This window comes from Triturus cristatus, chromosome 5_2, assembly GCF_964204655.1.
Source record: "Triturus cristatus chromosome 5_2, aTriCri1.1, whole genome shotgun sequence".
Taxonomy (NCBI): Eukaryota; Metazoa; Chordata; class Amphibia; order Caudata; family Salamandridae; genus Triturus; species Triturus cristatus.
This window is the reverse complement of record NC_140588.1, coordinates 925218571-925243833: the sequence shown is the minus strand read 5'-3', so window position 1 is coordinate 925243833 and position 25263 is coordinate 925218571. Positions and strand designations below refer to the sequence as shown.

The following is a 25263-nucleotide window of genomic DNA, read 5'->3' as shown; positions in this document are numbered from 1 at the left end:
CAAGGACATCTCCTTCAGCTACGCCACCGGACTCCACTGGACGGACCACAGCTGCGTCCACTTCAGCTACAGAAAGAACACGATACACCACCACCAGCAACAGGAGCCACCTATCTCGTGATACTTCGAAGACTCTTCCAGGACAACAATGTGCAATCATCCGGACCCAACACTAGGCGGCGATCTATGCACAGATATGAATGTCAGCAGCCCTACATGCCAAGAACAGATGCATACTGGTAAGTAGCATATTCGATCACAGCCGACCAGCTCGCCGCTTCCTTGAGCCAGGACCCCCCCGCCAGCTCAGCGAACCCCAGCCAGGCCGCCAACAACCTCACGAAGTGGATCAGCAACTGCGCAGACTACCTCGCCCCACTAAGGACCCCGCCCAGCAGACCCGGCAGTAAGAAAGCACCATGGTTCATTGACTAACTCAAGAACTCCAAGAGGAACTGCCTGCCCTCGAGAGAGCCTGGCGCAGAGACCCAACACCACACAACACCTCCCTCAAGCTCGCCACTCAAACACCACCAACTGATCCACACCACCAAGAAAACCGCATTCAAGGAACGACTGGACAACAACGCCCACAATAGCAAGGAACTCTTCAACATCGTCAAAGAGCTCTCCAACCCCAGCGCCGGAAACAACGACATCACCCCATCACAAGACCTCTGCAACTCCCTCGCCTCCTACTTCCACAACAAGATCGCGGACATACACAACAGCTTCAGCACAGAGCCGACGCACGCCACGACAGCACCTGCACCCCCCACCACCACCCTCCGCGCCTGGACCCCGATCAACACAGAGGAAACCCTACGCACGATGAACTCCATCCACCCTGGATCTCCAACCGACCCCTGCCCTCACCACGTCTTCAACAAGGCCGACTCCGTCATCGCACCCCACCTGCGGGACATCATCAACACCTCCTTCGACACAGCGACCTTCCCAGAGAGCTGGAAGCATGCCGAACTCAGCGCTCTACTGAAGAAACCATCAGCAGACCCCACCGAACTCAAACTACCGCCCCATCTCGCTCCTCCCGTTTCCGGCCAAAGTCATCGAGAAGACCGTCAACAAGCAGCTGGCCGCCTTCCTCGAGACGAATGGATCCCTCGACCACTCGCAGTCACAGCACCGAGACCGCCCTCATCGCTGCCACTGATGACATCCGAGCCCTGCTCGACAACGGGGAAACAGCGGCCCTCATCCTCCTGGACCTTTCCGCGGCTTTCGACACTGTCTGCCACTGCACCCTAGAGCAGCGCCTCAGCAACGTCGGAATCCAAGAGAAGGCACTAGAATGGATCATCTTCTTCCTCGCCGGAAGGACTCGGAGAGTCCGCCTCCCCCCCCCCCCCCCCCCCCTTCAGATCAGAAGCCACCGAAGTCATCTGCGGCGTTCCTCAAGGCTCCTCGCTCAGCCCCACCCTCTTCAATGTCTACATGAGCCCCCTTGCGTCCATCGCACGCCAACACAACCTCAACATCATCTTACGCCGACGACACCCAGCTGATCCTCTCCCTCACCAACGACCCCGCCACCGCCAGAGCCAGCCTACACGAGGGGATGAAAGACGTAGCCGAGAGGATGAAGAACAGCCGCCTGAAACTGAACTCAGACAAGACGGAAGTCCTCATCCTGGAATCTTCGCCCTCCGCTTGGGACGACTCCTGGTGGCCCCCCGCCCTGGGCAGCGCACCCAAACCAACAGACCACGCACGCAACCTGGGCTTCATCCTGGACTCCTCCCTCTCCATGACCAGACAAGTCAACGCCGTCTCCTCGTCATGCTTCAACATCCTGCGCATGCTACGTAAGATCTTCCGGTGGATCCCCACCGAGACCAGGAAGACGGTCACCCAGGCCCTCGTCACCAGCCGACTGGACTACGGCAACTCCCTCTACGCCGGAACCACTGCCAGACTCCAGAAGAGACTCCAGCGAATCCAGAACGCCTCAGCAAGACTCATCCTGGACATCCCCCGACACAGCCACATCTCCGGACACCTGAGAGACCTGCACTGGCTCCCGGTCAACAAGAGAATCACGTTCCGACTCCTCACCCACGCACACAAAGCCCTACACAACCAAGGCCCAAGATACCTCAACAGCCGCCTCAACTTCTACACTCCCACACGCCAGCTTCGATCAACCAACCACGCCCTCGCCGCCGTCCCCCGCATCCGAAGAGCCACCACAGGAGGAAGATCCTTCTCCTACCTCGCCGCCAAGACGTGGAACTCCCTCCCGACCCACCTCCGCCTGACCCAAGACCACCTCGCCTTCAGGAAGCAGCTCAAGACCTGGCTGTTCGAGCAGTAGCGGACCAGCCCTCCCCAAGCGCCTTGAGACCCTCCGGGTGAGTAGCGCGCTATATAAATGCTGTGATTGATTGAGAAGTTGGCATGAGTGAATATTCAGATCCTGCTGGGCAACCAAACCACCAAAGGTACTAACTTGGAACATCCATAGTTTTAAGCACTTGTTAAATGTCCTCAGTAATCAAACTACAGTAACTGAGAGGCAACCTTTGAAATTATAGGCAGAGGTATGGCACATTTAACAATAGTGAAAAACTGTTTTTAACAATCATGGGACACAGGTGAAGCCAGCAATCGTGAATATTCACATCTCCATGCACATAAACGTATATCATTATAAACATGAATAAGAAAATGGTCCTGTCTCTGCACTCGCGCATTGTGTACAGCAGACCTGGTGAAATTGAAAAAGGATGCATTTGTCTCACATGCCGAGAGCACCCGGGAATCTCACAGACTCACAGTGACATGTCCTTTCATTCTACACGAGTTTTGCGCAGAGGAATGAGGGCCCTGCCAAAGGAATCCTACCCCGTCGGAGCCTACATGCAAAGAACATGCATTAGTTCTACCTTGGACCCATGGTGAGGGACAGCTCTCTGCCGTTTACAGTCTTTCGCTGCGATCCTGGTTTCTCACTGTCTCAACGTAGTAATATTACTGGAGAACGCTTTACTTTGGATCCAGTACTGTATTACTCACTTTTCAGGTGAAATATGGGCAACTCGCTAGGGGCCTGTCTCCTTCGCTCTGCTTCTCTCGTTAGGTTGCTTTGTTCCTTATACATATTCTGTTTACAAATGTTCATACAGCCTTGAAAAAGTCGCTGCGTGATGAAACATGTCGGCTGTTATCCAATATTAAGAACTGAAGAACATGAATTTTGTGTAACGTGAATGTACTAAAGATCATTTGATCTACGCATCTCTACAATAAAGAAAATTCTCTTAACACAAGTCCTTACTTACGTTTTTTATTATTACGCAATTGAGTGCTCTGGTTTGCCTGGTCATAAAAGGTTCAAGTGGAAGTGGTACACAGAAGCACAGCAGGGGAAGAGACTCCTGAGCCTAGGATCCCATGTTCCATGGGTGCATAGAAACATTTACCTGTGAAAACGAAAATGAGAACAATGCATAGAGATGGCAAATTCTACCAGTACCTAGCAGCATCCTGCCAGGTGTATCTGCAGACCAGAACTCTGGAAAGGACGGCCTCAAGTAAGGAACAGGTTATGGGCCAGAGTGGTAATGATTATGCTAAGCTCTGAAACCCATCACACTCCCTCATCTGAGAAGTCTCCCCGTGAGCATAAAAGAACCTTCTCTGGTAGGTGTCACTCATCTCGCTTAAGATTACCGCAGCATCTGACAACACTAGGTATGACTGTTTATAACCTATGGAGGAGGGGACCTTGCTCAGATACAGATGGACAGACTTGAGTACCTCGAAGTTTTAGAACCTAATATCAGCAACCCCACAAAAGCATCTAATGGGGCCATTTGTATGCTAAATTCCTGCAAGGCACTACTAGTCTAAATGACCCCTCATGTTGGGCTTTTCTTGAGGTTTCTATCATATCCCACTGCCCTATTATGCTTGAATAGGCCCAGGTAATTATCTACAATAAATCTTGCAAGCATCTGATAAGGCTGTCCTGAAGGAGCCCTCAGCCATAGCTTTCCTTCTCCTCACCTAGGTTTCTCTCAGTATGTCCACTTTAAATTCTTTTGGTATCTCGGGGGGGGGAAAGGTGCAGATACTAAGTGCATGCCTGAACCCTGTCTTGTATTTCTTCATGCTATTACAGAATGATGCGCATGTGCAATGTGGGTGCATGCCCTAGTGGGGCGTCCTTTGGTTACTGTTATATGTTGGTCATATGCTTAGCCCCAGTACCTCCTCTCCGGAGGTAGCCGGTGCTGACTTATGATACTCATTGTTTTAAATCAGAAGGCTATCACTCCAGCCATTCACCGTTAGCGCAAGACATTGAGATAAAATGGAGATTAGGGCTAGTCCTGCATGAGGGTCACCTCTTACCTGAGCCCAAGTGACCCGTGCCTTACAAGAGATGGCTCCTGAGTTTTCATCTGCACCGCTGTCCTCTTTCTTCTCACTGCCCCCTTTCTGGGTCTCCTTCTGGCTCAGTCCACTCCCCTTTAAATAACCTGCTCGTTTTGGAGAAAGAAGCAAAGGACTGCCTTAAATGCTCCGTCTTTTGAAGATGCTCTTCTCTTGCGATGAGATGGCGCTGGATGGAAGCTCGCTCTTGGCGGGCAGGGCCCCCACTCCGGGGCCGGATTCCCATCGAGGTCACTCTGGGCTTGTGGGTGTTCAGCAGGGGAGCTGCTTGGTGAGGAGTGTGGCGGGGGTAACTCGGTGCCATGGCTAGGTGGGTGGCTACTTCTGGGAGCATCTTCGTGGGCCCAGACACTGCCAGAGCCAGAGGCCTCTGGTGGAACATCCCCCTACCGGTGGCTGCTGGAGGGTGAATCACTCATCGGCCGTCTGCCAAAGCCACGGGGCTTTAAAACCTGAGTGGAGCCCCCTCAGCTGGCCGTCTGGGTGTCAGAAGATCAGGGCTGTGCCCTGGGAGCAGCACAGCCCGTCATTGGCGCCTGGAGTGCAGTGAGAGGGCAGCAGAGCAAGAAGGAGCTGCCCAACTGACACAAGAGGTGATGTTACAGTGCAACCATCCACCACTTCACCCATGGTCACTGCATTATGTTGTCACGGGATTACATCACAGCAGTGCGCCAAAGCTGTCACCTATCGCTGCCCTTGTCTGCCAGTAATAGGGGCTTTGCTGCTGGAGCCAACGAATGGCGGTGTGCAGCCGCGTCATACTGATGCAGCCACGTCACACCGGTTCGAAAGAGAGTGGTGAATTTGTCACGTGCACCTGGGCAGCACGTCGTGGCGACTGCCAGCTGTCGTTCAGCGTTACAACAAACAAATGATGGACGGAATGCTGACAATGTAAACATTCTCCCCCAGTCAAGAGATCTGGGTTAAATCCATCGTTCTTTTGCCCACTACACCACCCCAGTTTAGACATGGCCATATGCAAATCAGTCTTGACCCTGTGCCTCATGGGAACAGTCCAGCCCGAACTGCCAAGCCATGTCTTCCCTGGACCGGAATCAAGCAACCTAGGACCGGTTTCTGGCTATCAGCCGTCATCAGCCAGGATAGCTTGAATCCAGTGGCGTAGTGAGCACGGGTCCCACGTCTGGGAATACCCATCCCACTTAGGGCGAAAAGCGTTACAACAAACAAATGATGGACGGAATGCTGACAATGCAAACATTCTCCCCCAGTCAAGAGATCTGGGTTAAATCCATCGTTCTTTTGTCGTTCAGTGCACACAGGCTGGATGAGAGGTGTAAGACTGGTGTCAAGAGTGGCGCCGTCTGTGTGGTGACCGGGTCTGGCTAGAAAAGCGAACGGCCCACCCTGCTCCCCAAGGGGTACAACCCTAAAGGCCTGATTACGAGAAGGGCAGAACAGGTGGAGGCATTTACCTCACCCCATCAATGCTGAAATCTCGGGGTGCCGTACTTACTGGGTGCGGTAAATACCTCACATTCTACGTTGAGACAGAGAGAGACCAGGATCACAGCGAAAGGCTGTAAACAGCAGAGAGCTGCCCCTTACTATGGGTTCAGGGTAGAACTCTCAATGCAGCCGGCTCTGTACTGCAGACTTGTAATTAAAACAGCACATCAGGTAGAAAGGCGCGCACGCTATGCCCTAACTCCGAACTTGTCAAGAATGTCAAGGCAAGGCCTTGCGGCGCGCCGCGGCCACCGGATTGTTCTCCGGGCCCGCCGTTTCACACTCCTGCCTGGAATTACTCTGCGGACCGAACTGCGCATGTGCTGTGCGCAGCGCGTGCACGCGCTCACCTAACGGTCTCCTTTCTCCACGTATGTCTGGCATAAGATTGCAGTACCGTCGTCATCCCGCGACACACCCACCATTTCCAGGCGACACAGTACTGTGTCGCGACACACAGTTTTGAAAGCTCTGGAGTACTTAGACCTAGCGCTCTGACGTCAGTTCTTTTTTTCCGCGCCAGACAGCGCCGATCCGGGAAGAGCATACCCTTTTAGTCATTTTTTGACTGAACGTTTTGGACTCGTTGGTCTATTCTCGTCGACTCTACTCTGGTGCTGGTAGGATGCCTGGGTTTAAACCTTGTGACTCCTGTCACCGACTGATGTCGGTTACGGACCACCACTGCCGGTGCCTTTACTTCCTTGGGGCCGACCACAATGCCGAGTCGTGCCTCGACTGCCGGGCCTTGACTTCGAAGGCTAGGCGGGAGCGGTCCCGCAAGCTCCTCGAGATCCAGCAGTCTGCTCCGGCGCCGTTCGCGGTACCGGTCGAGGAGGAGGTCGAGGGACCGGTCGCGGAGCCGCAGCCATCACCACTCGTCCGGTTCCAAGTCTTCGGGTCAGTCGAAGCATAGTAAGAAGTTGAAGAGGCGACATCACTCTACGGGCTCCCCTCGCCGGTCGCGCGACTCGGCGGAGAGTTCGAGTGGTACCACCCACGCGGCTCCGTCGGAGCCGCAGGAGTCACGTCCGTCCCCATACCTGCCGGTCCCTGAGACTGACGCGACTCCGGCGGAGATCAGTGCCTTCCTCTCGGCCATGAGAGGCCTGGCTCCGCCGTCGACGCCTGCCGGCGCACCTTCGGGCCCCGCGGGCTCGACTGGGAGGCCTAGTGTGCCGGCGTCTCCGGCACCGTTGCCGACTCAGGTCCCGACGCCGCAGTTCCCCGTGGGATCCCGGACTGGATCCCAGTCGGCGCCGGTCGACCTCACGACCCCTTCGCCGGTGCCGACTCCGGTGCCACCCCCGGTGCCGCCTTCAGACGACGCCGTTCCCCGGTTCAGTCCCGGTCCGACGCCGATGGGTGGCAATTTCATCTTCCGCCCGGCTCCGATCATTCCACCTGTCTACCAGGAATCAGATGACGGTGACGACTGGGAGGGGTCTGAGGACCCTCTGGCCCAGCAGGGCCAGTTATCACAGGACTGGGCAGACGAACTGGGGGATGCCAGTGGTCTTGACACCTCCCCTGACACTGGCTTCATCGCTCCTCCGACAGTGGCTTCGGAGGAGGGTGCTGCATTTTCTGTGGTGCTGGGCAAGGCGGCCGAAGTCCTTGGGCTAGAGCTACTTGCTGTGGCTGTAAGGACTAACCTCCTCACAAAAGTGCTCCAACCGTAAGCAAGCTCCTGGGAGCCTCTGCTGCTGTATAATGAGGCACTAGTGGACGTTCTGAAGGGCTCCTGGTCCAAGCCCTCCACAGTACCTCCTGTGGACCGGAACGTGGCCCAGCGCCACCGCCCTGCTCCAGGCGACCCCAGTTTTCTGTCCATGCACCCCACGCGTGAGAGCCTGGTTATCCTGGCCTCTATTTCCCAGACCTCCTTCCCGTCCGCTCCCCCGGATCGGGAATCCAAGAGACTAGAACAGTTTGGTAAGAAGCTGTTCTGCTCCCTTAGTTTGGGATTGCGGTCTATTAACACCGCTTGTCTCTTGGACCGTTACTCCCACTCCCTGTGGGATACGGTGGAGGACGTGCTGCCCCAGTGTCCGTAGAAGGCCCGGACACGGCTCGCCCAGGCTCTTGCCGAGGGGCGGGATGCAGCGCGGCATGCAATCCGATGTGGACTGGACACTACGGACTCGCTAGGTAGGGCAATGTCTACCACGGTGGCGCTTCATCGCCACGCCTGCCTGCAGTCCACGAGTTTTTCTGGGGATGTCCAGAGCACCCTCATGGACATTCCCTTCGATGGCAGTCTCCTTTTTGGCAACAAAGCGGATAGTGCGCTGGAGCGCTTTAAGGACTCCAGGGCTACGGCCAAGTCCTTGGGCCTCTCGGCCCGCGCCTGCAAGCTTCCGCTTTTTGCCCCTTTCGTGGCCAAGGAAGGGCGCCCCCTTACGTCCACCTAGCCACAGGACCAACCTCCACGCGGTCGCGGACGTAGATTCCGCCGATGCGGTACAGGGGGACTCTTTCGGCAGTGGGGAGAGCCTTGGTTAGATCTACTCACCACCGAAGAGAACGCGCAATGTCAGCAGTTGTGCGCGTTGGAGATGCTTTTCGTCGCGAGTGGAGTTGCGTTCTGTTGTACGCCTTTCCGCCTATATCACTTCTGCCCAGAGTGCTGAAGAAGATCAGGCGCGACCGGGCACCCGTCATCTTGGTGGCTCCAGATTGGGCACGAAGATACTGGTATCCCGAACTACTCAGTCTGTCGATTGATCCCCCGGTACAACTGCTTCTTCAGGAGGACCTCTGTCGCAGCAGCAGGGGGTCCTCCACCCGAACCTGTCCAGTCTCCACCTCCATGCGTGGAGATTGAGCAGCGACAGTTGATGCCATTTGACTTGCCTCCTGAAGTCTGTGATGTTACTCTGGCAGCCAGGCATCCCTCCACAAAATCAGTATACGCCTGCAGGTGGAACAAATGTGTGGCATGGTGCACAGCAAAGGCTGTGGATCTCCTTTCCGCCCCTCTTTCTGAGGTTCTCCTCTTCCTTCTTTCCATGGCCCAGCAGGGCTCTGCTCTGGGCACTCTTAAAGGTTATCTTTCTGCTATATCTGCTTTCCTACGGCTCCCTGATCATCCTTATCTTTTCAAATCCCCTGTTGTTTCTCGCTTCTTTAAGGGCATTACTCACATGTTTCCTCCTGTCCCTTTCATAATACCTCCGTGGGATTTGAATCTTGTATTGACATATCGGATGTGCGCTCCCTTTGAGCCCCTTCATAATTGTCCCCTTCGTCTGTTGATGCTTAAGACTGCTTTCCTGGTAGCCATCACCTCGGCTTGACAGGTGAGTGAGCTCCAGGCTCTCTCTTCTAAGCCTCCTTTCCTTTCTGTCCATCCGGACAAAGTTGTTCTCAGGACTTGTCCTTGTCCACCTTCTTTCCGCATCCTTCGAAAGAGGAAGAGAGGCTCCACCGTCTGGACCCAAAATGGGCGCTGTCCTTTTATTTGGACTGCACCAAGCAGTTCCGGGTGGACGACCAACTCTTCGTTGGCTACGTGGGCGCTAAGAAGGGGCGGGCGGTGCACAAGCGAACCATCTCTCGGTGGGTCGTTTTGTGTATCAAAGCTTGTTACTCCTTGGCTAAAAAGGAACCTCCTGTAGGGCTGAGGGCCCATTCCACTCTGGCCACAGTGGCGACAACTGCCCTGGGCCAGGGAGTCCCATTGCAGGGCATCTGCCAGGCAGCAACGTGGGCTTCGCTGCACACGTTTGCTAAACATTATTGCCTGGACAGCCAAGTCCGGAGAGACTGCTTCTTTGGCCGTTCTGTTCTCCAGGACTTTCTGGTGTGATCTTGATTCGCAGACCCACCACCAGGGTTGGTATTGCTGGGGTATCTATTCTAAGGTGAGGAATCTAACTAACGTGTTTCTTTCAGATGAACAAGTTAATTACCTTCGGTAACGATATATCTGTAAGAAACATTAGTTAGTTAGATTCCTCACCGACCCACCCATCCTCCCCGTTTTGCGAACCGATATCTAGGGTTGAGGTTAATCCCTTTCAGGGCCCTAGAATTTTTTGGCAGCAGTGTCGGTCTCTTGCATGGCTCTGCGTTCCTTGCGCGGAAAGCTATGTACAAGAACTGACGTCCGCGCGCGAGGGCGGCGTCTAAGTACTCCGACGTCATTCAGGCGCACGACGCCGACGACTGACGCGGAGCCGCAGACGACGCCTAGCGACGCACAAGGGTATTGCTGACACTAAATCTTTCCGGATCCAGCCTGACGCCTGAGGATATTCTACGGTGAGGAATCTAACTAACTAATGTTTCTTACAGATATATCGTTACCGAAGGTAAGTAACTTGTTCGTCACCGCTATGGCAGGCGTACCGAATCCTAAGGCAGGGTGCAGTACACACATGATTTCTTTTAATAACTGTGCGATTACTTAAAATCTTTATAGTATAAAACACATGAACAGCGACCCCCTCCCAACCACCCTTCCCCCAGGAACAACCCGGTATTCAGTTTTAAAATAGCACTGTGGCTACATGGGCTCTATTTACTACTTTGTGTCCATTTAAAACTTCAGTTAAAAAAAGTTAAAATATTGGGTTACCACCCTTTCGCATTTTTACACCTATAGGGATCAATGGTTATATAAAAAAAACAACAGGGTCATTCCCTCTGTGATATTAATTGTCATTAAGAAAAGTTCTTAGCGTGCCCCCTGACAGGCCCCAAGTTTAATTTCTGATTCCAGTGACCTTGCGAAAAACCCCTGGGTTAGGTGACGACTGACAGGGTTAGGGCACCAGATGTCATTATAAAATGACAGGAACCCTGAGTTCTGCGGCCTTTTGATGGGAAACAAGTGCAATTCTAATTTGATGGATAAACTTGCCAACTCTGGCAAGTAAGCAAGTTGTAGTTTCTGAAAAGCACCAGTCCGAGGCCTTTCTGCAAGTTCGGAGGCCAAAATCCCTTAGGGCTGGGCGCAGCAAACTACGATGATCGCAGGCCAGCTTTAGGCAGCAGCATAAAAGATGTAGCCATGATTCACTGTGGTAATTGCATAACCGGCAGGAGACGATGCTGTCAGTACGTGTCCATTTTGGGTTAAAATCCGAAATCTTGAGGGCCGTGAGACACAGGTACAGAATTTTCTTTCTTGCTAGAGCTGAAAGTGAGTCTCGCAAATATGGTTGAGCTTTCCCAGGAGTATATGACTTATCCAGGGCCAGTGTGAGGGAGTTGTACCGAAGTGATGAACAATCCAGATCAGACGAGATGCAGTATATTTCACTGGCGGAACATGTATTTTACATATTCTGGCAGTAAAAACACAAAACTATTGTTTTTACTGTGGAAAGACCGGGTCTCCCCATTTGTGTGTACAGGGTTACACGCTGTGCCAACGCCTGAATAGTGCGACCAAAGTTGGTACTCAGAGGTCTCTAACAACTCATTACATTAAGCCTCATCACAGAAAGTGGCCATAAGGAGTGAGGTAACCAGGTAGCCAATTGTCTACCAACTGCATCCTAACCTGAGGGCCCTGCTGCACCAAGGATCGGGCGAGGAGAGGCTGCACCGACGTGCGACTGCACTTGCTGATCCTGGTGTCTAGCAAAGGAGAAGGGACTATGCCTGCTGTGTCCTGCTCATGGAGAAGTCTCTGGAGCCATCTTAACAAGACTCCAAGGGTCAGTTGGCTGCCGACCTGTTCTCCGCACAGGGCCACAACTGCTGAAGAAGCCTGCTGGGGCAAGTTGGTAGCCCAGAATCTTCATATGGGCGTCAACCGCCACCATGCTGCATCAGAGACCAGGATCTGACTCTCAAAGTTACACCCCAGTCCACTGGACCCAGGACAGGTGTCGGAGTGCAGAAGATGTCATCACCCAGGGACGGTTTTGGCTGTCAACCCCATACTGGGTGACTGGTAGTCCTGTGGGGACTGGACTTCTGCCAGAGCACGCCCAAACCCACCTCATCCCTTTTGTGGACTGAGTAGCCGCAGAAAGACTCCCATAGGTTGCATTATATCAACGACATTCTTGAGCATCTTCACCATCCTGTATCCCTTGCATCTTGACTGCGTCCATAGGAACCTCCAGCAGAGGGATAAAAGTGCCTGGAACTAACTGAAGACTGCTTTCCCTGCCAAGGTAAGTGGTCCTGCGGGCTTTGCTTGTCCCCCTGTCTTGGCTCCATATCAGAGTTAGTCACCAAAAGCAACTAACCGACTGCAATACAACTAGCTAAAGATATTGCTCAAAAAGATTCTTTGAATTTGCAAGTGCTTGTTTGCAGTTGAGTAGAAATTGCATATTTACTGTATCTTTGTCAAATCTATATCTCCAGAACCCTCCGGTGGATTTTTTGTTGTCTAAAAATAGACTATTTTTATAAATTGGTGTTAAATTTCTTTAGTGTCTGGTGTATCTATTCCTCATTTGTTGGTGTTTAAATGCCTTACACTTGTTCGTTCCTTTGCGTAAGCCTTGCTGCTCAAAGCCCCAGCATCCCAGGGTTGAGCTAAAGGTTTGACAAATGAAGGGTACTGGTCCAAAACGGGTTGATAAGTGTATTTTCAGATGTTCTCCTGTTTTGTCTGTCCATAGCCCATTATGGCCAGTGAAGTGCAGACCGATTAAGGTTTTCTTTAGGTCTTATTATGTTTACCAGATCAGCCATCGCTGTTCAAGTCACCTATTGTGATGCCTTTTTGAAGGGGTTGATCCATATTTCCCACCAACACTGTTTGTGATGCTGCAGTGGGACCATCGCTTGGTATTTACTTATCTGATGTGCACTCCATTCAAACCAATGCACAGTTGTCCTCTCGGTCTACTTAGCATCAAAACTGCATGCCTCATCGCTAAAATATTTGGTTGAGTGAGTGAATTTCAGGTGCTGTCCGTAGTCCCACCATATACGTACTTCTTCCTGAATAAATTGAACCTCCAGACAAAAGTGTAATTCCTGCCCAAGGTAGTCACTCCCTTCCACATAGGGCAACCAATCGCCTTACTTGCTTTCTGTGCACCCCCTCATCCCTCCAAGGAGGAAGAACAGCTTCTTTGCCTCACCCGTAAGGGAACGTTTCCCGTCGATGTGGTTAAAGCTAGAGAGTACCGGCAAAATGACAAAACTTTTGTCAGTGTCAGTGGGACCTGGAAAATAAAGACTATGCAAGGTACAATCCATCTGGAGATGGCCATCTTCTGCACTAAGATTTTCTATTGGCTAGCCAAAAATCAGCCCCCAAGAAGGTTTGCAAGTGCACTCGACCCAAGTGAATGATGCTACCACTGCGCTGACATGTGGTGTGCCAGTTTTGGGCATCTGTCAGGATGTGGCATGGGCATAAAGCATTACTGCCCTGATGGCCAGGTCTGGTGGCTTCACTCTTGCTGGATTGGCTGGTCTGAGCAATTCCATATAAACCCACCACCTGGGAAGGTTCTGCTTTGGTGTCTATTCACAAGGTAAATAACCTGCAGTTAATAGTGCCTTACCAGAAGAACACATTAAGTACCTTCAGTAACGCCCTTTTGGATATAAACTTTTATCTAACTGCAGATTCCTCACCTGCCCACCCTCCTCCCCATTCTCTGGAATGGACTATATAGCCCATTAAAAAGATTTCAACTTGAAAGTCTGCACTATGTTATATTTTGTTTTCAGTGGCTCTGCATCCATCGGGGCAGATGGAGTTCAGAAAGACACTGACATCAGTGTTCAGAAGGTGGTGCACATATAGGGTCCGATGTCCTATGCAGGGTGGGACAGAACTGTTGTGGAGTCATGCAACGCCACCTAGCGTGTGACAGAATTTCTTTTATAAATGTCTGGATTCTGGGAAAATTTACAAAGTGAGGAATCTGTGTTTTGATATTCTCTATCAGAAGAGACATTACTGAATGTGAGTAATTTGTTATTTTCTACTACTCTCGGATGTTAGTTTAGGAATGTTTATCAATAAAAATATTTATTTTCTGCAGGAATGTGGAAATTATCCAGGATTTATCACCATATTAAGAGCAACCGGATTTGATGGTGGCAATAAGGCTGATCAGTTAGACTACGAGAACTTCCGACATGTTGTTCACAAATGGCATTATAAGCTAACTAAGGTAAAAGGCAGTTGTACTGCCTTGTTTTTTTTTGCTTAATTATATCCATGAATAACATTCTGCACAGTTGAGGAAAAACTTTGTAAAAGCATATTGTTTTTGTTTTAGGCATCCGTACATTGCCTTGAAACGGGTGAATATACTCATATTAGAAACATCCTGATTGTGCTGACCAAAATCCTTCCTTGGTACCCGAAGGTTCTCAACTTAGGACAAGCCTTGGAACGAAGAGTGGACAAGATCCGTCAGGAAGAGAAAGAGAAGAGACCTGATCTTTATGCATTGGCCATGGGGTAACACTATATTTTAAAGCAAAATATGATTGCAAGAAACTGTAAGGAAGGTTGATAGTTACTGAAGCAATAGATGAACCACAGTATTAATCACAGTAGTGCATCTCAAAGCCGAAGAGATGCATGTTTTGCCTATGGCAACTTCATATGCTGGGTAGGTAGATGAATAGAGCTAACTGAAAGGTACTGGTGGGTTCCCATAAGGTTGCTAACTAACTTTCTTGGTAAAATAGTATCTGATAGAGACTAGTAGCCGCAGATTCCTTCACGTAGAATTATCCCCAGGCGTGAGACTGGATCCGGAAACTTTTTTGCCACAGCATCCCTGTGTGCCGGGGGCGGGGGGACATCACGCAACTCTACCCAGGCGTCGTTCGCGTACGTGACGTCAGCGAGGTCACAAGACCCGCCCCGGCGCGCCTACGTCAGTTTTTACCTTTCCCGCGTGCAACGCGCATCCGTTCCTTGCTACGGGCCTGTTTAGGGCCCCCTCTTATTCCATTTCTTTTGATGGAACAGTGTGCGAATGCCTTTGAGCTTTAAAACTTGCACGTTTTGTGAGCGCCTTATGTCGGTGACGGGCCCTCACCTCATTTGTATGTGGTGTTTGGGGGAGGATCACGACACCACAGATTGTACGGCGTGCCAGCAGTTTAACCCGAAGTCGTGGCGGGAGCGCCGGATGAAACTTCTCTCGGCGCGTCTCTCCAGGTCGACGTCCTCCCCTCTGTCTGCTTCGGCAGACGGCTTCAGATCCGGCCATGGTCGTCGTCCTCACCCTTCTCTGATGTCACGTGAGCGTCGCTCCCCGGTGGGTAAGTGTCGCAGTTCGTCCCCGGGGGCTGGTTCCGGCCTACCGGGGGCATGGACTCTCCGCGGGTGATTCTGCCCCGCGTGTCATCCTATCCACCTTTCCCGGTGTTGGGGCATCGAGAGTCCAAATGGAGACATACCCGGCGGCTTTGCATGCCTCGCTGGCCTCTCCTCCTACTTCCCCTTTTGGGGCGTCGGCGGATCCCTCGCCCTGCGCAGGGCCCTCCGCGGTGCAGCTCCTCTGGGGCACCTCCTTCGGGCCACGGCGTCTCTGCCTCACCGCACACTCCCGCGGGGGTCCCTGTGGTGTCGGGGGAGGTCGCCGGGGCTCGGGTCGCATCCCCGAGCCCCTCTCAGTCCTATGGCAAGGTGGTCCTGTCTAAGGCTGAGTTGACGCCGCTACGGCGCCGGCAGCAGCTGGACCGTGCTGTGCCGCAGGGGTCGGCGGGCCCTCCTCGTCCCGCTCATGGTCGAGGCCGAGGGAGCACCCCTCGCCCTTCTCCGGGCACCTCTCGTCCCTCCTCACAGGCGGCTGCCTCGTCGGAGGGCGAGTCGGAGGTTGTATCGTCCCTGGCGCCGCCACATGGGTTGCCGAGCGATCTTCGCCTCCTTCTGGGCCGCGGCCGGCGGAGGGCTTCGTGCCACTCCCCAGGCCCGTCCGGTTCCCCCATGCAGGTGACTGCCTCAGCGGGGCTCGGGCCGGCGTCATCCCAGCGCCGCCCTGGGGTTGGTGCGGCTCCAGCTCTACTCCGGTCTCCGCTCCTGTCTCCAGTGCGGGGTGACTTGGAGGTCCCTTGCCCGGTGATGCCGGATGGTGCCGGCGTCCTGCCTCAAGCAGCGGACTCTACGGATCCGCCGGGGTCGTACCACGGATTCGTCTTCGGATGTTCCTTCCTCTCCGGAGGCAGGCTGTATCTTGGTGTCGTCCTCCCCGGAGACTGGTCGCCGTGTGGTGTCCTTTTCACTGGCATCGAAGGGCGGCTCCCCGCCCTTCCTGGGGCACAGGGGTTTTGTCAGTCAGAAGAGCGGCCGGTCCCTCATTCTTCGACTCCTTCGGTTTTCCAGGTTTGGCCCTTGCCCGTCCCGCTTGGCCTCGGGGACGGCAGCTTTAGTTTGCAGCCATTGCCTACGGAGGAGCTGCTTTCTCCACCGCGGGGCCCTAAGGAGGCATGTGCGGCCTTTGCTCACACGGTGTCCACAGCTGTGGGCATCATCCGCATGGGTGACCCGGTGGCTCACTTTCCGGCGGACCATCTATTGAGGTCCTCCACCAGGGCTCTGGTGGGATGGAAATCTTACTTCCCTTTGAAGGTTCGCTCCTTTCTTCCTTGACGGGGGCTTGGAGGCGTCCTGCCTCAGGGGACCCGGTGGCTCAGCATCTTCTGCACCGGCACCGCGTGACCCGTGTGTCTTTCCCTTCACCCCACAGCTGCTAGTCTCCTATTGCAGACTGTTTTTCCCTCCCTGCCGCCATTGTTGGCTCCGCCGTCCCTAGAGGCCTGCTGGCTAGACTCATGGGGACGCAACATGTTCTCCTTGACCAGCGCGGCCCTGCAGGCCCTTAACACCTTGTGTGTGCTGGCTAGGGCCTCCTCCTGCTTGTGGGACTCTGCTGAGTCTCTGGGATCTGCAGCATCCCATGGGTCTGGTGAGGTAGACTTGCGGCATCATGCTTTGGATGGCCGGGAGCTTGCGGCGTTTATTCTCCGCTCCACACTGGACGTCTTAGAGGTGCTGGCCCGGGCCATGGCTTCCTCAGTTGCTCTGTCGCCATGCTTGGCTTCAGGACGGCGTCTTCACCGAAAATATTCGGGAGAGGCTTATTGATCTCCCATTTGATGGCAGTCTATTGTTCCATGCCCCCGCCGACTCTGCCATCCAGAGACTCTTGGCGGTGCTCGTCCTCCTCCTCCTCCGTCCCCTCCTCAGTGACTTCTGAGTTGGGTTGCTTCTAGGCCTTCTTAGGCCGGTTGTTCTGTGGGGTGTGTTTTCTAGCCGTTACGTCCTTCCTTGGGACTTTGGCAGTGTTGGCTGCTGGACGTCCCTTCTATTGGTTGTCTGTGGTAGGAGTTATTGCGCAGGCTTGGCCCTGAGATTGGGCCTTCTGCTTTGCTTGGGCTGCTTGTCAAGCCTTCAGCGGGGTGTTTTTTTCCCCCTTGGCTCTTTGTTTTTTCCTCTGCTGCGGAAGTTCTTCCAAAGAGGGTTCCCATGTCTTGGGACTTCACGTACCCCGTGTAGGGTAATGGTAGCTGTCATATAGCTTGCGCTCTGCTAGTAGGTTCTGGTTGCCTTCGGTTCCTGTTCTCCATGGCGTTTAGGTAGGTTGCTTTTGCTTCCTGAGGTTGTGTACGCGCCACTCATGGTGGTGTGCCCGGGCATCTCCTCCCCTCCCTGCTCCTGTTCCGAGGTCTGGGATGATCCTGTGTTCTCCCTTGCCAGGCGTCGCCTACTTGGCCTTCCTGGGTCCTCGGGCTGTTCTTCTTGCTTCTGGTGGCTTTGACTGCCGGAGCTGTTCTGGCTAGCGGCTACTCTCCATCTGGAGTGAGTTCGCCTTCTTTCCCTATTTTCCTTGGGTCCTCTAGGCTGCTTCTTCTTAGTCTTCCGCCTCCCTGTCCTGGCGTGGGCAGAAGCTATGTTGCCTTGTGGAGGAGTGGGTGCTTCGGCCTCTCCGTCCTTGCCCTTGGTTACTCTGCTGTGAGTGTACGAGCCTCTTCGGCCTTCTTCCCTCCTACGTCCACTTGGGGTCTGTAGGGTATTGCGTGTGGGGGGTCCCTTGGCATGGCAGGGGCAGGGTTCTACCTGGTCCACAGGTCTGGTCCCCTGTGGGGCCCTTTGTTCTGCATTGGCTGGTGCGGTCCTTTCGCAGACTCTCCTTCCCAGGGGGTATTGCTAGGGTATCTGTTCTACGTGAAGTAATCTGTGGCTAGTAATCTCTATCAGATGTACGAGTTACTTACCTTTGGTAACAATGTATCTGGTAGAGACGATTCTAGCTGCAGATTCCTTAACGGCCTGCGCCTCCTCCCCTATTCTGCGAGGACCTTTGGGTTGGTCTTCGGTACTCGCCTCCCGGTGGGGGGCTGTCTCTCCTTTGAGTGCCTTCCTTGTTGTTGACCGGTGGCTCCGTCTGGGGGCGGTTCATTCCTCCCTGGTTCTTTGGAGGATGGGGTTCCTATGCTCTGCTGCTCTGGCTACTCCAGCTTTGAGGGGCATTGCTTTCTATCCTGTCCTCCCTTCCTTCCATTGCTATCCCCTGATGAGGGGCCTCGGGCCATGTCTTGATTGTCCCTTGTGGGTGATTGCCATCTAGGTTGGGGTGGCTTGGAAGTTTGTTGTCCCTGTCTGTTTGGGGACTGGTCCCATTCCTTGCTCAAGATGGGGGGTGGTGGGTTTACTGCGTGTGCCATGACTTTTATGCATGTTCTTTGCCTCCGGGGTAGGGGGATGGGAGGCTTTCTGTGCTGGCAGGGTGACTGCGCAGGTTTCTGCTTGTTCTTTCTTCCTTCCCTGCCCTTGGGTTCTGCGGTGTTGGCACTCCTCTGGTGGTGTTGTTAGTCACCGTTTCTTTCAATTTTTTCTGCTCTTCGCACACTGTTCCCATGCTTCCACAGTTTGTTATCTGGTGGTTTGTCGTTGTGGTGCGGAAAAGTTCTCCGAAGAAAACTGACGTAGGTGCGCGGGGGCTGGTCTTATGTGACCTCGCTGACGTCACATACGCAGACGATGCCTGGGCGGAGTCACGTGATGTCGCTCGGCACGCAGGGATGCTGTGGCAAAAAAGTTTACGGATCCAGTCTCGCGCCTGGGGATAATTCTGCGTGAAGGAATCTGCGGCTAGAATCGTCTCTACCACATACATCGTTACTGAAGGTAAGTAACTCCTACTTTTAAATGTCATAATTTCAAAATCCAGACATTTGTATGTGCTGTATGCATCTGGTTATCTCATAGAGACGTCTTGCCGCAAATTCCTTTTCTTAGAATTATCCCCAGGCGTCAGCCTGGATCAGGACCCTGCATTGTGGTAGGTGGAATCGTTCAGCACCGTGTGGCGTTGTTTGGCACCGTGAGACGTCATTTGCAGCAGAAGTGACATCTGCGGTGCATACATAGGCGCTTGCCAACGTAAGCTCTTTTCTTTCCTGTGCCAGTTGAAGGAAAGTGCCCCTTTTTGAATGGTTCCCCCCACTCACTTTTTTCCTGACACTGATTAATCTTTGACTGAATGTGCACGGGGTTCCTGCTAACCAAGTTCCCAGTGTCTTTGGTTCCCTTTGTTTTGGTCTGGTCCCTGAAGAAGTTGAGAACATACCTGTTTGGTGCTCACTTCCTTGTTCAAACCGACCACAATCCTCTCAGATGGCATATAGAGATGAAAGGTGAGAACCCAAAACTTTTCTGGCTGTCCATCCCCCTACAGGGCATGGACTTTACAGGGGAACACAGACCTGGGGCTTCCCATGCCAATGCAGATGGACTTTCTAAGTTCTGACACTTAGACAATGAAGACTCTCTTGGGGAAGGTTAGCCTCATCCTCTTTCGGGGGGGGGGAGGGGGGGCAGTTGTGTAGCAAAGAGCCCCCTTTTGCATAGTTAACCCCCACTTTTTGCCTGATACTGATGTACTTTGACTGAATGTGCATGGGCCTCCTGCTAACCAGGTTCCCAGTGCCTGTGTTTTTTCCCCAAAACCATACCTTTGTTTCCACAATTGGCACACCTCTGGCCCACATGCAGCTCCCTTGTAAAAGGTATCAATGGTACCAAGAGCATTATGACCAGAGAGGGTCTGTAAGGGCTGCAGCATGTATTCTGTTACCCAAGAGACCCCTCACCAAACACCTGCACACTGCCAGTGCAGCCTGCGTGTTTTGGGTCAGATGAAAGTGAAGTCAATCTGGCGCACATGCCTGTGTGCCCTGCCTGCCAGCACTGCAAGGGGTATGGGTTAGTCATCCCTACTGAAGGCCTTAAAACCCTAATGCAGGGTGCACTATACCTCTTGTGAGGGCATAACTGAATGAGCAGATATGACCCTCTAGTGCATAGTGAGCCCTACTCAGGACATGGTCCGGAAGCTTGTCAATACGAGTTCCACAACTCCATGATGGCTTCACCGAATCCCAGGATGTTTGTTACCTACAGCTGAGTCCACACTGATGCCAGTGTTGGTTTCATAAGTAAATACACTGGGGGCACCTCAGGGTTGGCCCCTGAAAACCTGCCAATCCACTATGAATGAATGAATTTGTGTGATTACTTAAAAACCATTACCGTATACCAAATTAAAAACATATATCAAAACGTACTAGTCTTTATTAAAAATTTAAGTCAAGAGCCCCTAGTATTTAAAGACTGGCCTGCAAGAAAATACGTGGACTGTCGGTATAGACATGATGAATAAAATGAACGAGACAGAATTGAGGTCTGATGCTGCCCCTTGGTAAAAATCAAAATGGACTGTTCAAGAATGGAGTGGACCTCAGAAAGGGTGTCCCTGGTATCATGAGGCTCATCTGGCTGTTAATCGGTCTCTGCCTGTGCCAGCTTATCTTTCAGAAGTATGTGAGTGTGATGTTCATATTTCCCAAAGCTGGCCATGTTACTCCAGTATTGGAACTTTCATAGATTCACATGCTTGAATCAATCCCCGTCCTCGAGATGGGAGCCCCATTATTATTAAAAGTGATGTCCTATTAGACATAGATCATAAGGCCCTAGGCCTTAAAACTTTTGTAACATATCCATGTCTTTTTGTAAAAAAGAGACTAAAACTTAGAACCAACCAATCAATAGACACCACCCTATAGAACCTTCCTGAGTGAAGCACCAGTTGTTCAGATTTTCTACTGCACGTAGTGCTAAGAGAGTCTCCACTGAGCTCTGCTCATTTTTCTGTTTGTCCAGTCGGATATACTACCAATCCTGTATATCTGTTTTGAGGAGATTTAAACTGACGCCCGTCATGTCAGATACACCTAAAAAAGGTATTTTCAGAACCTGTGGTACTTGCAAGAAGAAAAGACTAAACATTGATGATCCACACAAGGACTGCCTTTAGCCTCAACACAAGCCTAAGGATTGCAAGGTATGTTGGACTTTCTACACAAAGACTTTGGAAGATCTGGAAGGAAGGCTTCCTTTGTGGCTTCAGAGGCTTAAAAACAGGGACACAGTGGTCTCTGATGAGTGAGGAGAGTAATTTGAATCCTTTCAGAAACAGGCTGGGTCTGTTAGCAAAACTTCTCACCAGGAAAATGCTAAAAAAAAACAGCTTCAGAACCTTCTCCTCCTCCAAAGAAGCATACTTTTAAGAAGCCTACCGCAGCTCTGCTGATGGACAGCTCGTCTACACCTCTGTCGACGAGAAAATCCTCTCCTGATGTGGTTTTGGTCACATCAGCGGTGTCTACAGTCACTACCGTCACAGTTTCTTCACTGTCTGTCATCATCGTCGACAGGTCAGGCACCATTACCGTCGATTTTTTTCAAAATCATCATCATCATTGTTGTCGAAAGGCCATTTGTCGACGACGGTCCATTCGTCGACGGGCCCATAACTCCTCCATCGTCCACAACCCTGTCAACGGGACAACCCTCGTCGATGGCAGAAGTGTCATCGGTGGTATCAACAACGGTAACCACATTGTCAGCGAAAATCCTGGTCTCACGCCGATTCATAGTCAACGAAGGCAATTCCGTCAACTAATCAAGATTTGGCTGTGAAGCAGCCCTCATCGACCGCACCATCGACGAGGAAAGAAAAACATAGAATTGCGAAGATTCCATTGACACCAGCTTTAACTTCACCTAGTCAGGTGCAATCTCTTTTAGCATCCCATCTTTTGGAAGAAGAGGATTCTGAGGAGGATAGTCTTTTTGGGGTAGCTTTAAGCCCATCTGAACTTAGTCAAGAACCAGGAATATTCTAATGAAGATGATTATTATGGCCATCAATAATACTATTCACATCAGCAACGACAACAGCAGGAAGTGATGGGCCTCCTTTCGAATCTGGGTACAGAGCTGCAATTTATGCTGACAGACTATAAAAGGAGGTTTCCTCCAGAGCCTCCGCTCCAACAGGCTTCTCCTCCTTCTCCGCCCCCCCTTTACAGGAAGCACAGGTTCGCTCCCCTTTTCTACAGCAGGGGATCTCCCAGTGTTCGACCCTCTCCTCAAGTTGCTTCTGTGCAACAGCTGTCGTCCTCTGAAGGGGCAATATAGAGAGAAGAGGGTTAAATTTATCAAGATGAGTGGGATTCTTACATTACTCCCCCTCCAGCATCTCCTTCTCCTCGCCAAACTGATTCACCTCCAGAAGATATTGGGGGCTTACATAATCTTCTGGTGAGAGCGGCCAGGCGTTTTGAATTACCAGTGCACATTCATCAACAGGATTGTTTCCTGTATGATTTTAAAGAGCCTTAGAGGAAATCTGTAAGGTCTATGCCTATAATTTATTGTATTTGGAAAGAGGGGCTGAGAATCCTACAAAATCCAGCAACTGTTCCACCTGTGTTGCCAAGGCTTGACAAAAAATACAAAGCCCCGGATAACGCACCCGCTTGCATAATAGGTCATCCAAAACCAGATTGTGATCTCGCAAGCAGCACAGCGACGATCTAAGAATCCTTCAGCCCCTCTAACTGCGCCACTCGATAAAGAGGGTAGAAGACGCGACAAGTGTTTTGCGACTATGTCAGCCTTAACAGTACGAGCTTCAAATTCTCTGGCTTTACTGGGCCGTTAGAATAGGCAAATGTGGACAGATTTGGTACCTTTCTTGGATAGACTTCCACCAGAAGACGAGGAAGCTAAGAAAATCCTCCTAGAAGGCGAGCAGTCTGCCTCGGAGATAATATACTGCGCTATGGATGTGGCATCCACTGGTTTCTTGCAACTAGCTGGGGCGGCCATACTGAAGCGTCAAGGTTGGCTGAAAGCCACTTCATTCAGGCCTGAGGTGCAAACAAAAATACTAGATCGACCGTATAACGGAGAGGAATTATTTGGCAGCCACGTTGATGAAGCTTTACAAGCTATTAAAAAAGACACTGATACAGCTAAGTCTTTAGGTACTTACAGTACAGGAAAATGCCTTTTTGTGGAAAAGGTCACCAATCTAACAGAGAACGCTACCAACAGTTTTGCTACCCAACCTATTCCTCCTCCGCTCAACAATATAGGCCTCAGTTTACTCACCGCCAACCACCTGCGGCAGCATACAAAAAGGCATCCTTCAGAGGGAAATCAGGACGCCAGGGCAAGAACACCGGTCACAGTCAATGACTTCTCCCAGCTGTCGGCCTCCGCTTCGCCTATTCCAGCCTCGGTGAGCGGCAAAATATCCAATTATTTTCAGCAGTGGCAGGAAATAACGTCCGACCAATGGGTTCTACATCTAATCCAATTCGGCCATTCTTTGGAATTAATAACGATTCCTCCACCAACACCTCCTCTGCCTCGTTTTCAAAAAAACCTACATCTTTTAAAGATGGAAGTTATCAACATGTTGCAAAAAGGAGCAATAGAAAGAGTTCCCCTCAACCAAAGAGGAGAAGGTTTCTACTCCTGTTTCTTCTTGATTCGCAAGAAGTTAAAGAAGTGGAGACCGGTTTTGAAGTTAAGGAACCTAAACAAATTCCTCAAAAAACAATCGTTCCAGGGACGTGGCCTGCAGCCGAGGAAGATGTCCGCACACTGATCGTGCTGCGTTAGCCGATCGCAGCATTACCCCCATATCCGTCATCATCCGATTCTACCAAGGTTCCCTACCTCCGTACTGGAGTTCAGCGGTGTGCTGGGCGACCCTCTGTGCTGTTTTTTTAGGCTAATCGGTGCCCGGTGGTGTAGTTTCTTCGGCCTCAGGCCCGCACCCGGAGATAAGAAAATGGCGCCCGCTGCCTCGCGGTGACGAGGATCACTGATTCCACGGCTCCCGCTGGGCGGTTGTTGAGCGTATATGCGGCTGGTGCTTCTAGCGCCGGGGAGTGCAAGAAATCTTCACGGGCCGATGCAGCGGCTGGGGGAGGGGTGCGGGCAGAGTCGGGAGCCCGTAAACACACCCTGAGGCGAGACTGAGCTGCGGAGAAAATGGCGCCTGCCGCAGTGAGACCGGCAGCGGACCTGAAGGCCTGAGGGGCTGCCCGGTAAGAGCACTGCAGGCGGGGGCGTGGTGGTTGAACATTGGTGGTGTAGCCCCCCCTGCGGTCCCTGGTGCGACAGCTTGGTGGCCCAGCGGGGTCGCGCTCCTGGTGGTGGCGGCGAGACGAGGCCCGCTAGAGCGCTTGGGGACAGCGGAGTATAGCGGCGGCGGCACCGAGGTCCCTCGGGCGGCGGCAGCAAGGGGTCACACTGGCGGTGATTGCGGAAGGGGGAGAGAGGCATCTGAAAGCACCTGGGAAGAGATTTGAACTGGTGACCGAGCTATGGTGTCCTCGCCTCTGGCCCCTGAGACGGTGCACTTTGGGGCACTGTGAGTGATAGCTTGACTCGGCCGGTGGCTCTGCCGCGAGGTACGTCCGGACGGGGTTGTGGAGCTGCGCCGAGAGCTGCTTCCGCCCACTACAACGAACTGTGGACTTCTTGTCAGGGAGTCCCCGGGTTCCTGAGGGCTCCTTGTAGCACTATCCCACTGACGCGCTGACGACCTGGACTGCCACGGGTGGATTGCGTGGTTGGTGGAACCCGACTGGCCGTGTTTGGTGTGTGACCCCTCGCAGCGGCAATATACATTTTACTCGGCCACACATGGTTCCTTTTCCAGATTAGATCACATCTTTATGCAGGAAGACCGGCTGGGGGATTTTGCAGAGCCCTGTATTATGGCCAGCGGAATTTCGGATCACTCCCCGGTGGGGGGTGACTGAGAGGGCCTGTGGTTAACAGCGCGGCGTATCCTCGGTTAGACCCTTGGCGCCATACCGATGGTTCCCTGCTGAACAAGTTGAGGGACTGCTCCTAGCAATACTTTGCTGAGAATCAGGGCTCGGTTGCCTCCCAGCTCACTCTGTGGGAAGCCAGGCTCAAGCATTGATAGGGGCCCAGAAGAAGGAGGAGGTGCTGCAGATTCGGCAGCTGGAGCGAGAGGTCGGGGACCTGGAGCGGAGGGCCTGCGGGGATACCTCGCCCACGCTCTTGCTCTCAAACAGAGA

The 25263-nt window shown here is 52.5% G+C and overlaps 1 protein-coding gene across 2 annotated transcripts in view; it reads left to right on the top strand.

The window, feature by feature from the left end:
• THOC2 (THO complex subunit 2) overlaps positions 1-25263 on the top strand; it is a 1568999-nt gene that overhangs the window by 1057321 nt on the left and 486415 nt on the right. For both annotated transcript variants that reach the window (XM_085608126.1, XM_085608125.1), the window contains exons 27-28: positions 13869-14000; positions 14109-14293. In XM_085608126.1, the coding sequence (XP_085464252.1) occupies positions 13869-14000; positions 14109-14293 (317 nt within the window). The remainder of the gene's footprint in view (positions 1-13868; positions 14001-14108; positions 14294-25263) is intronic.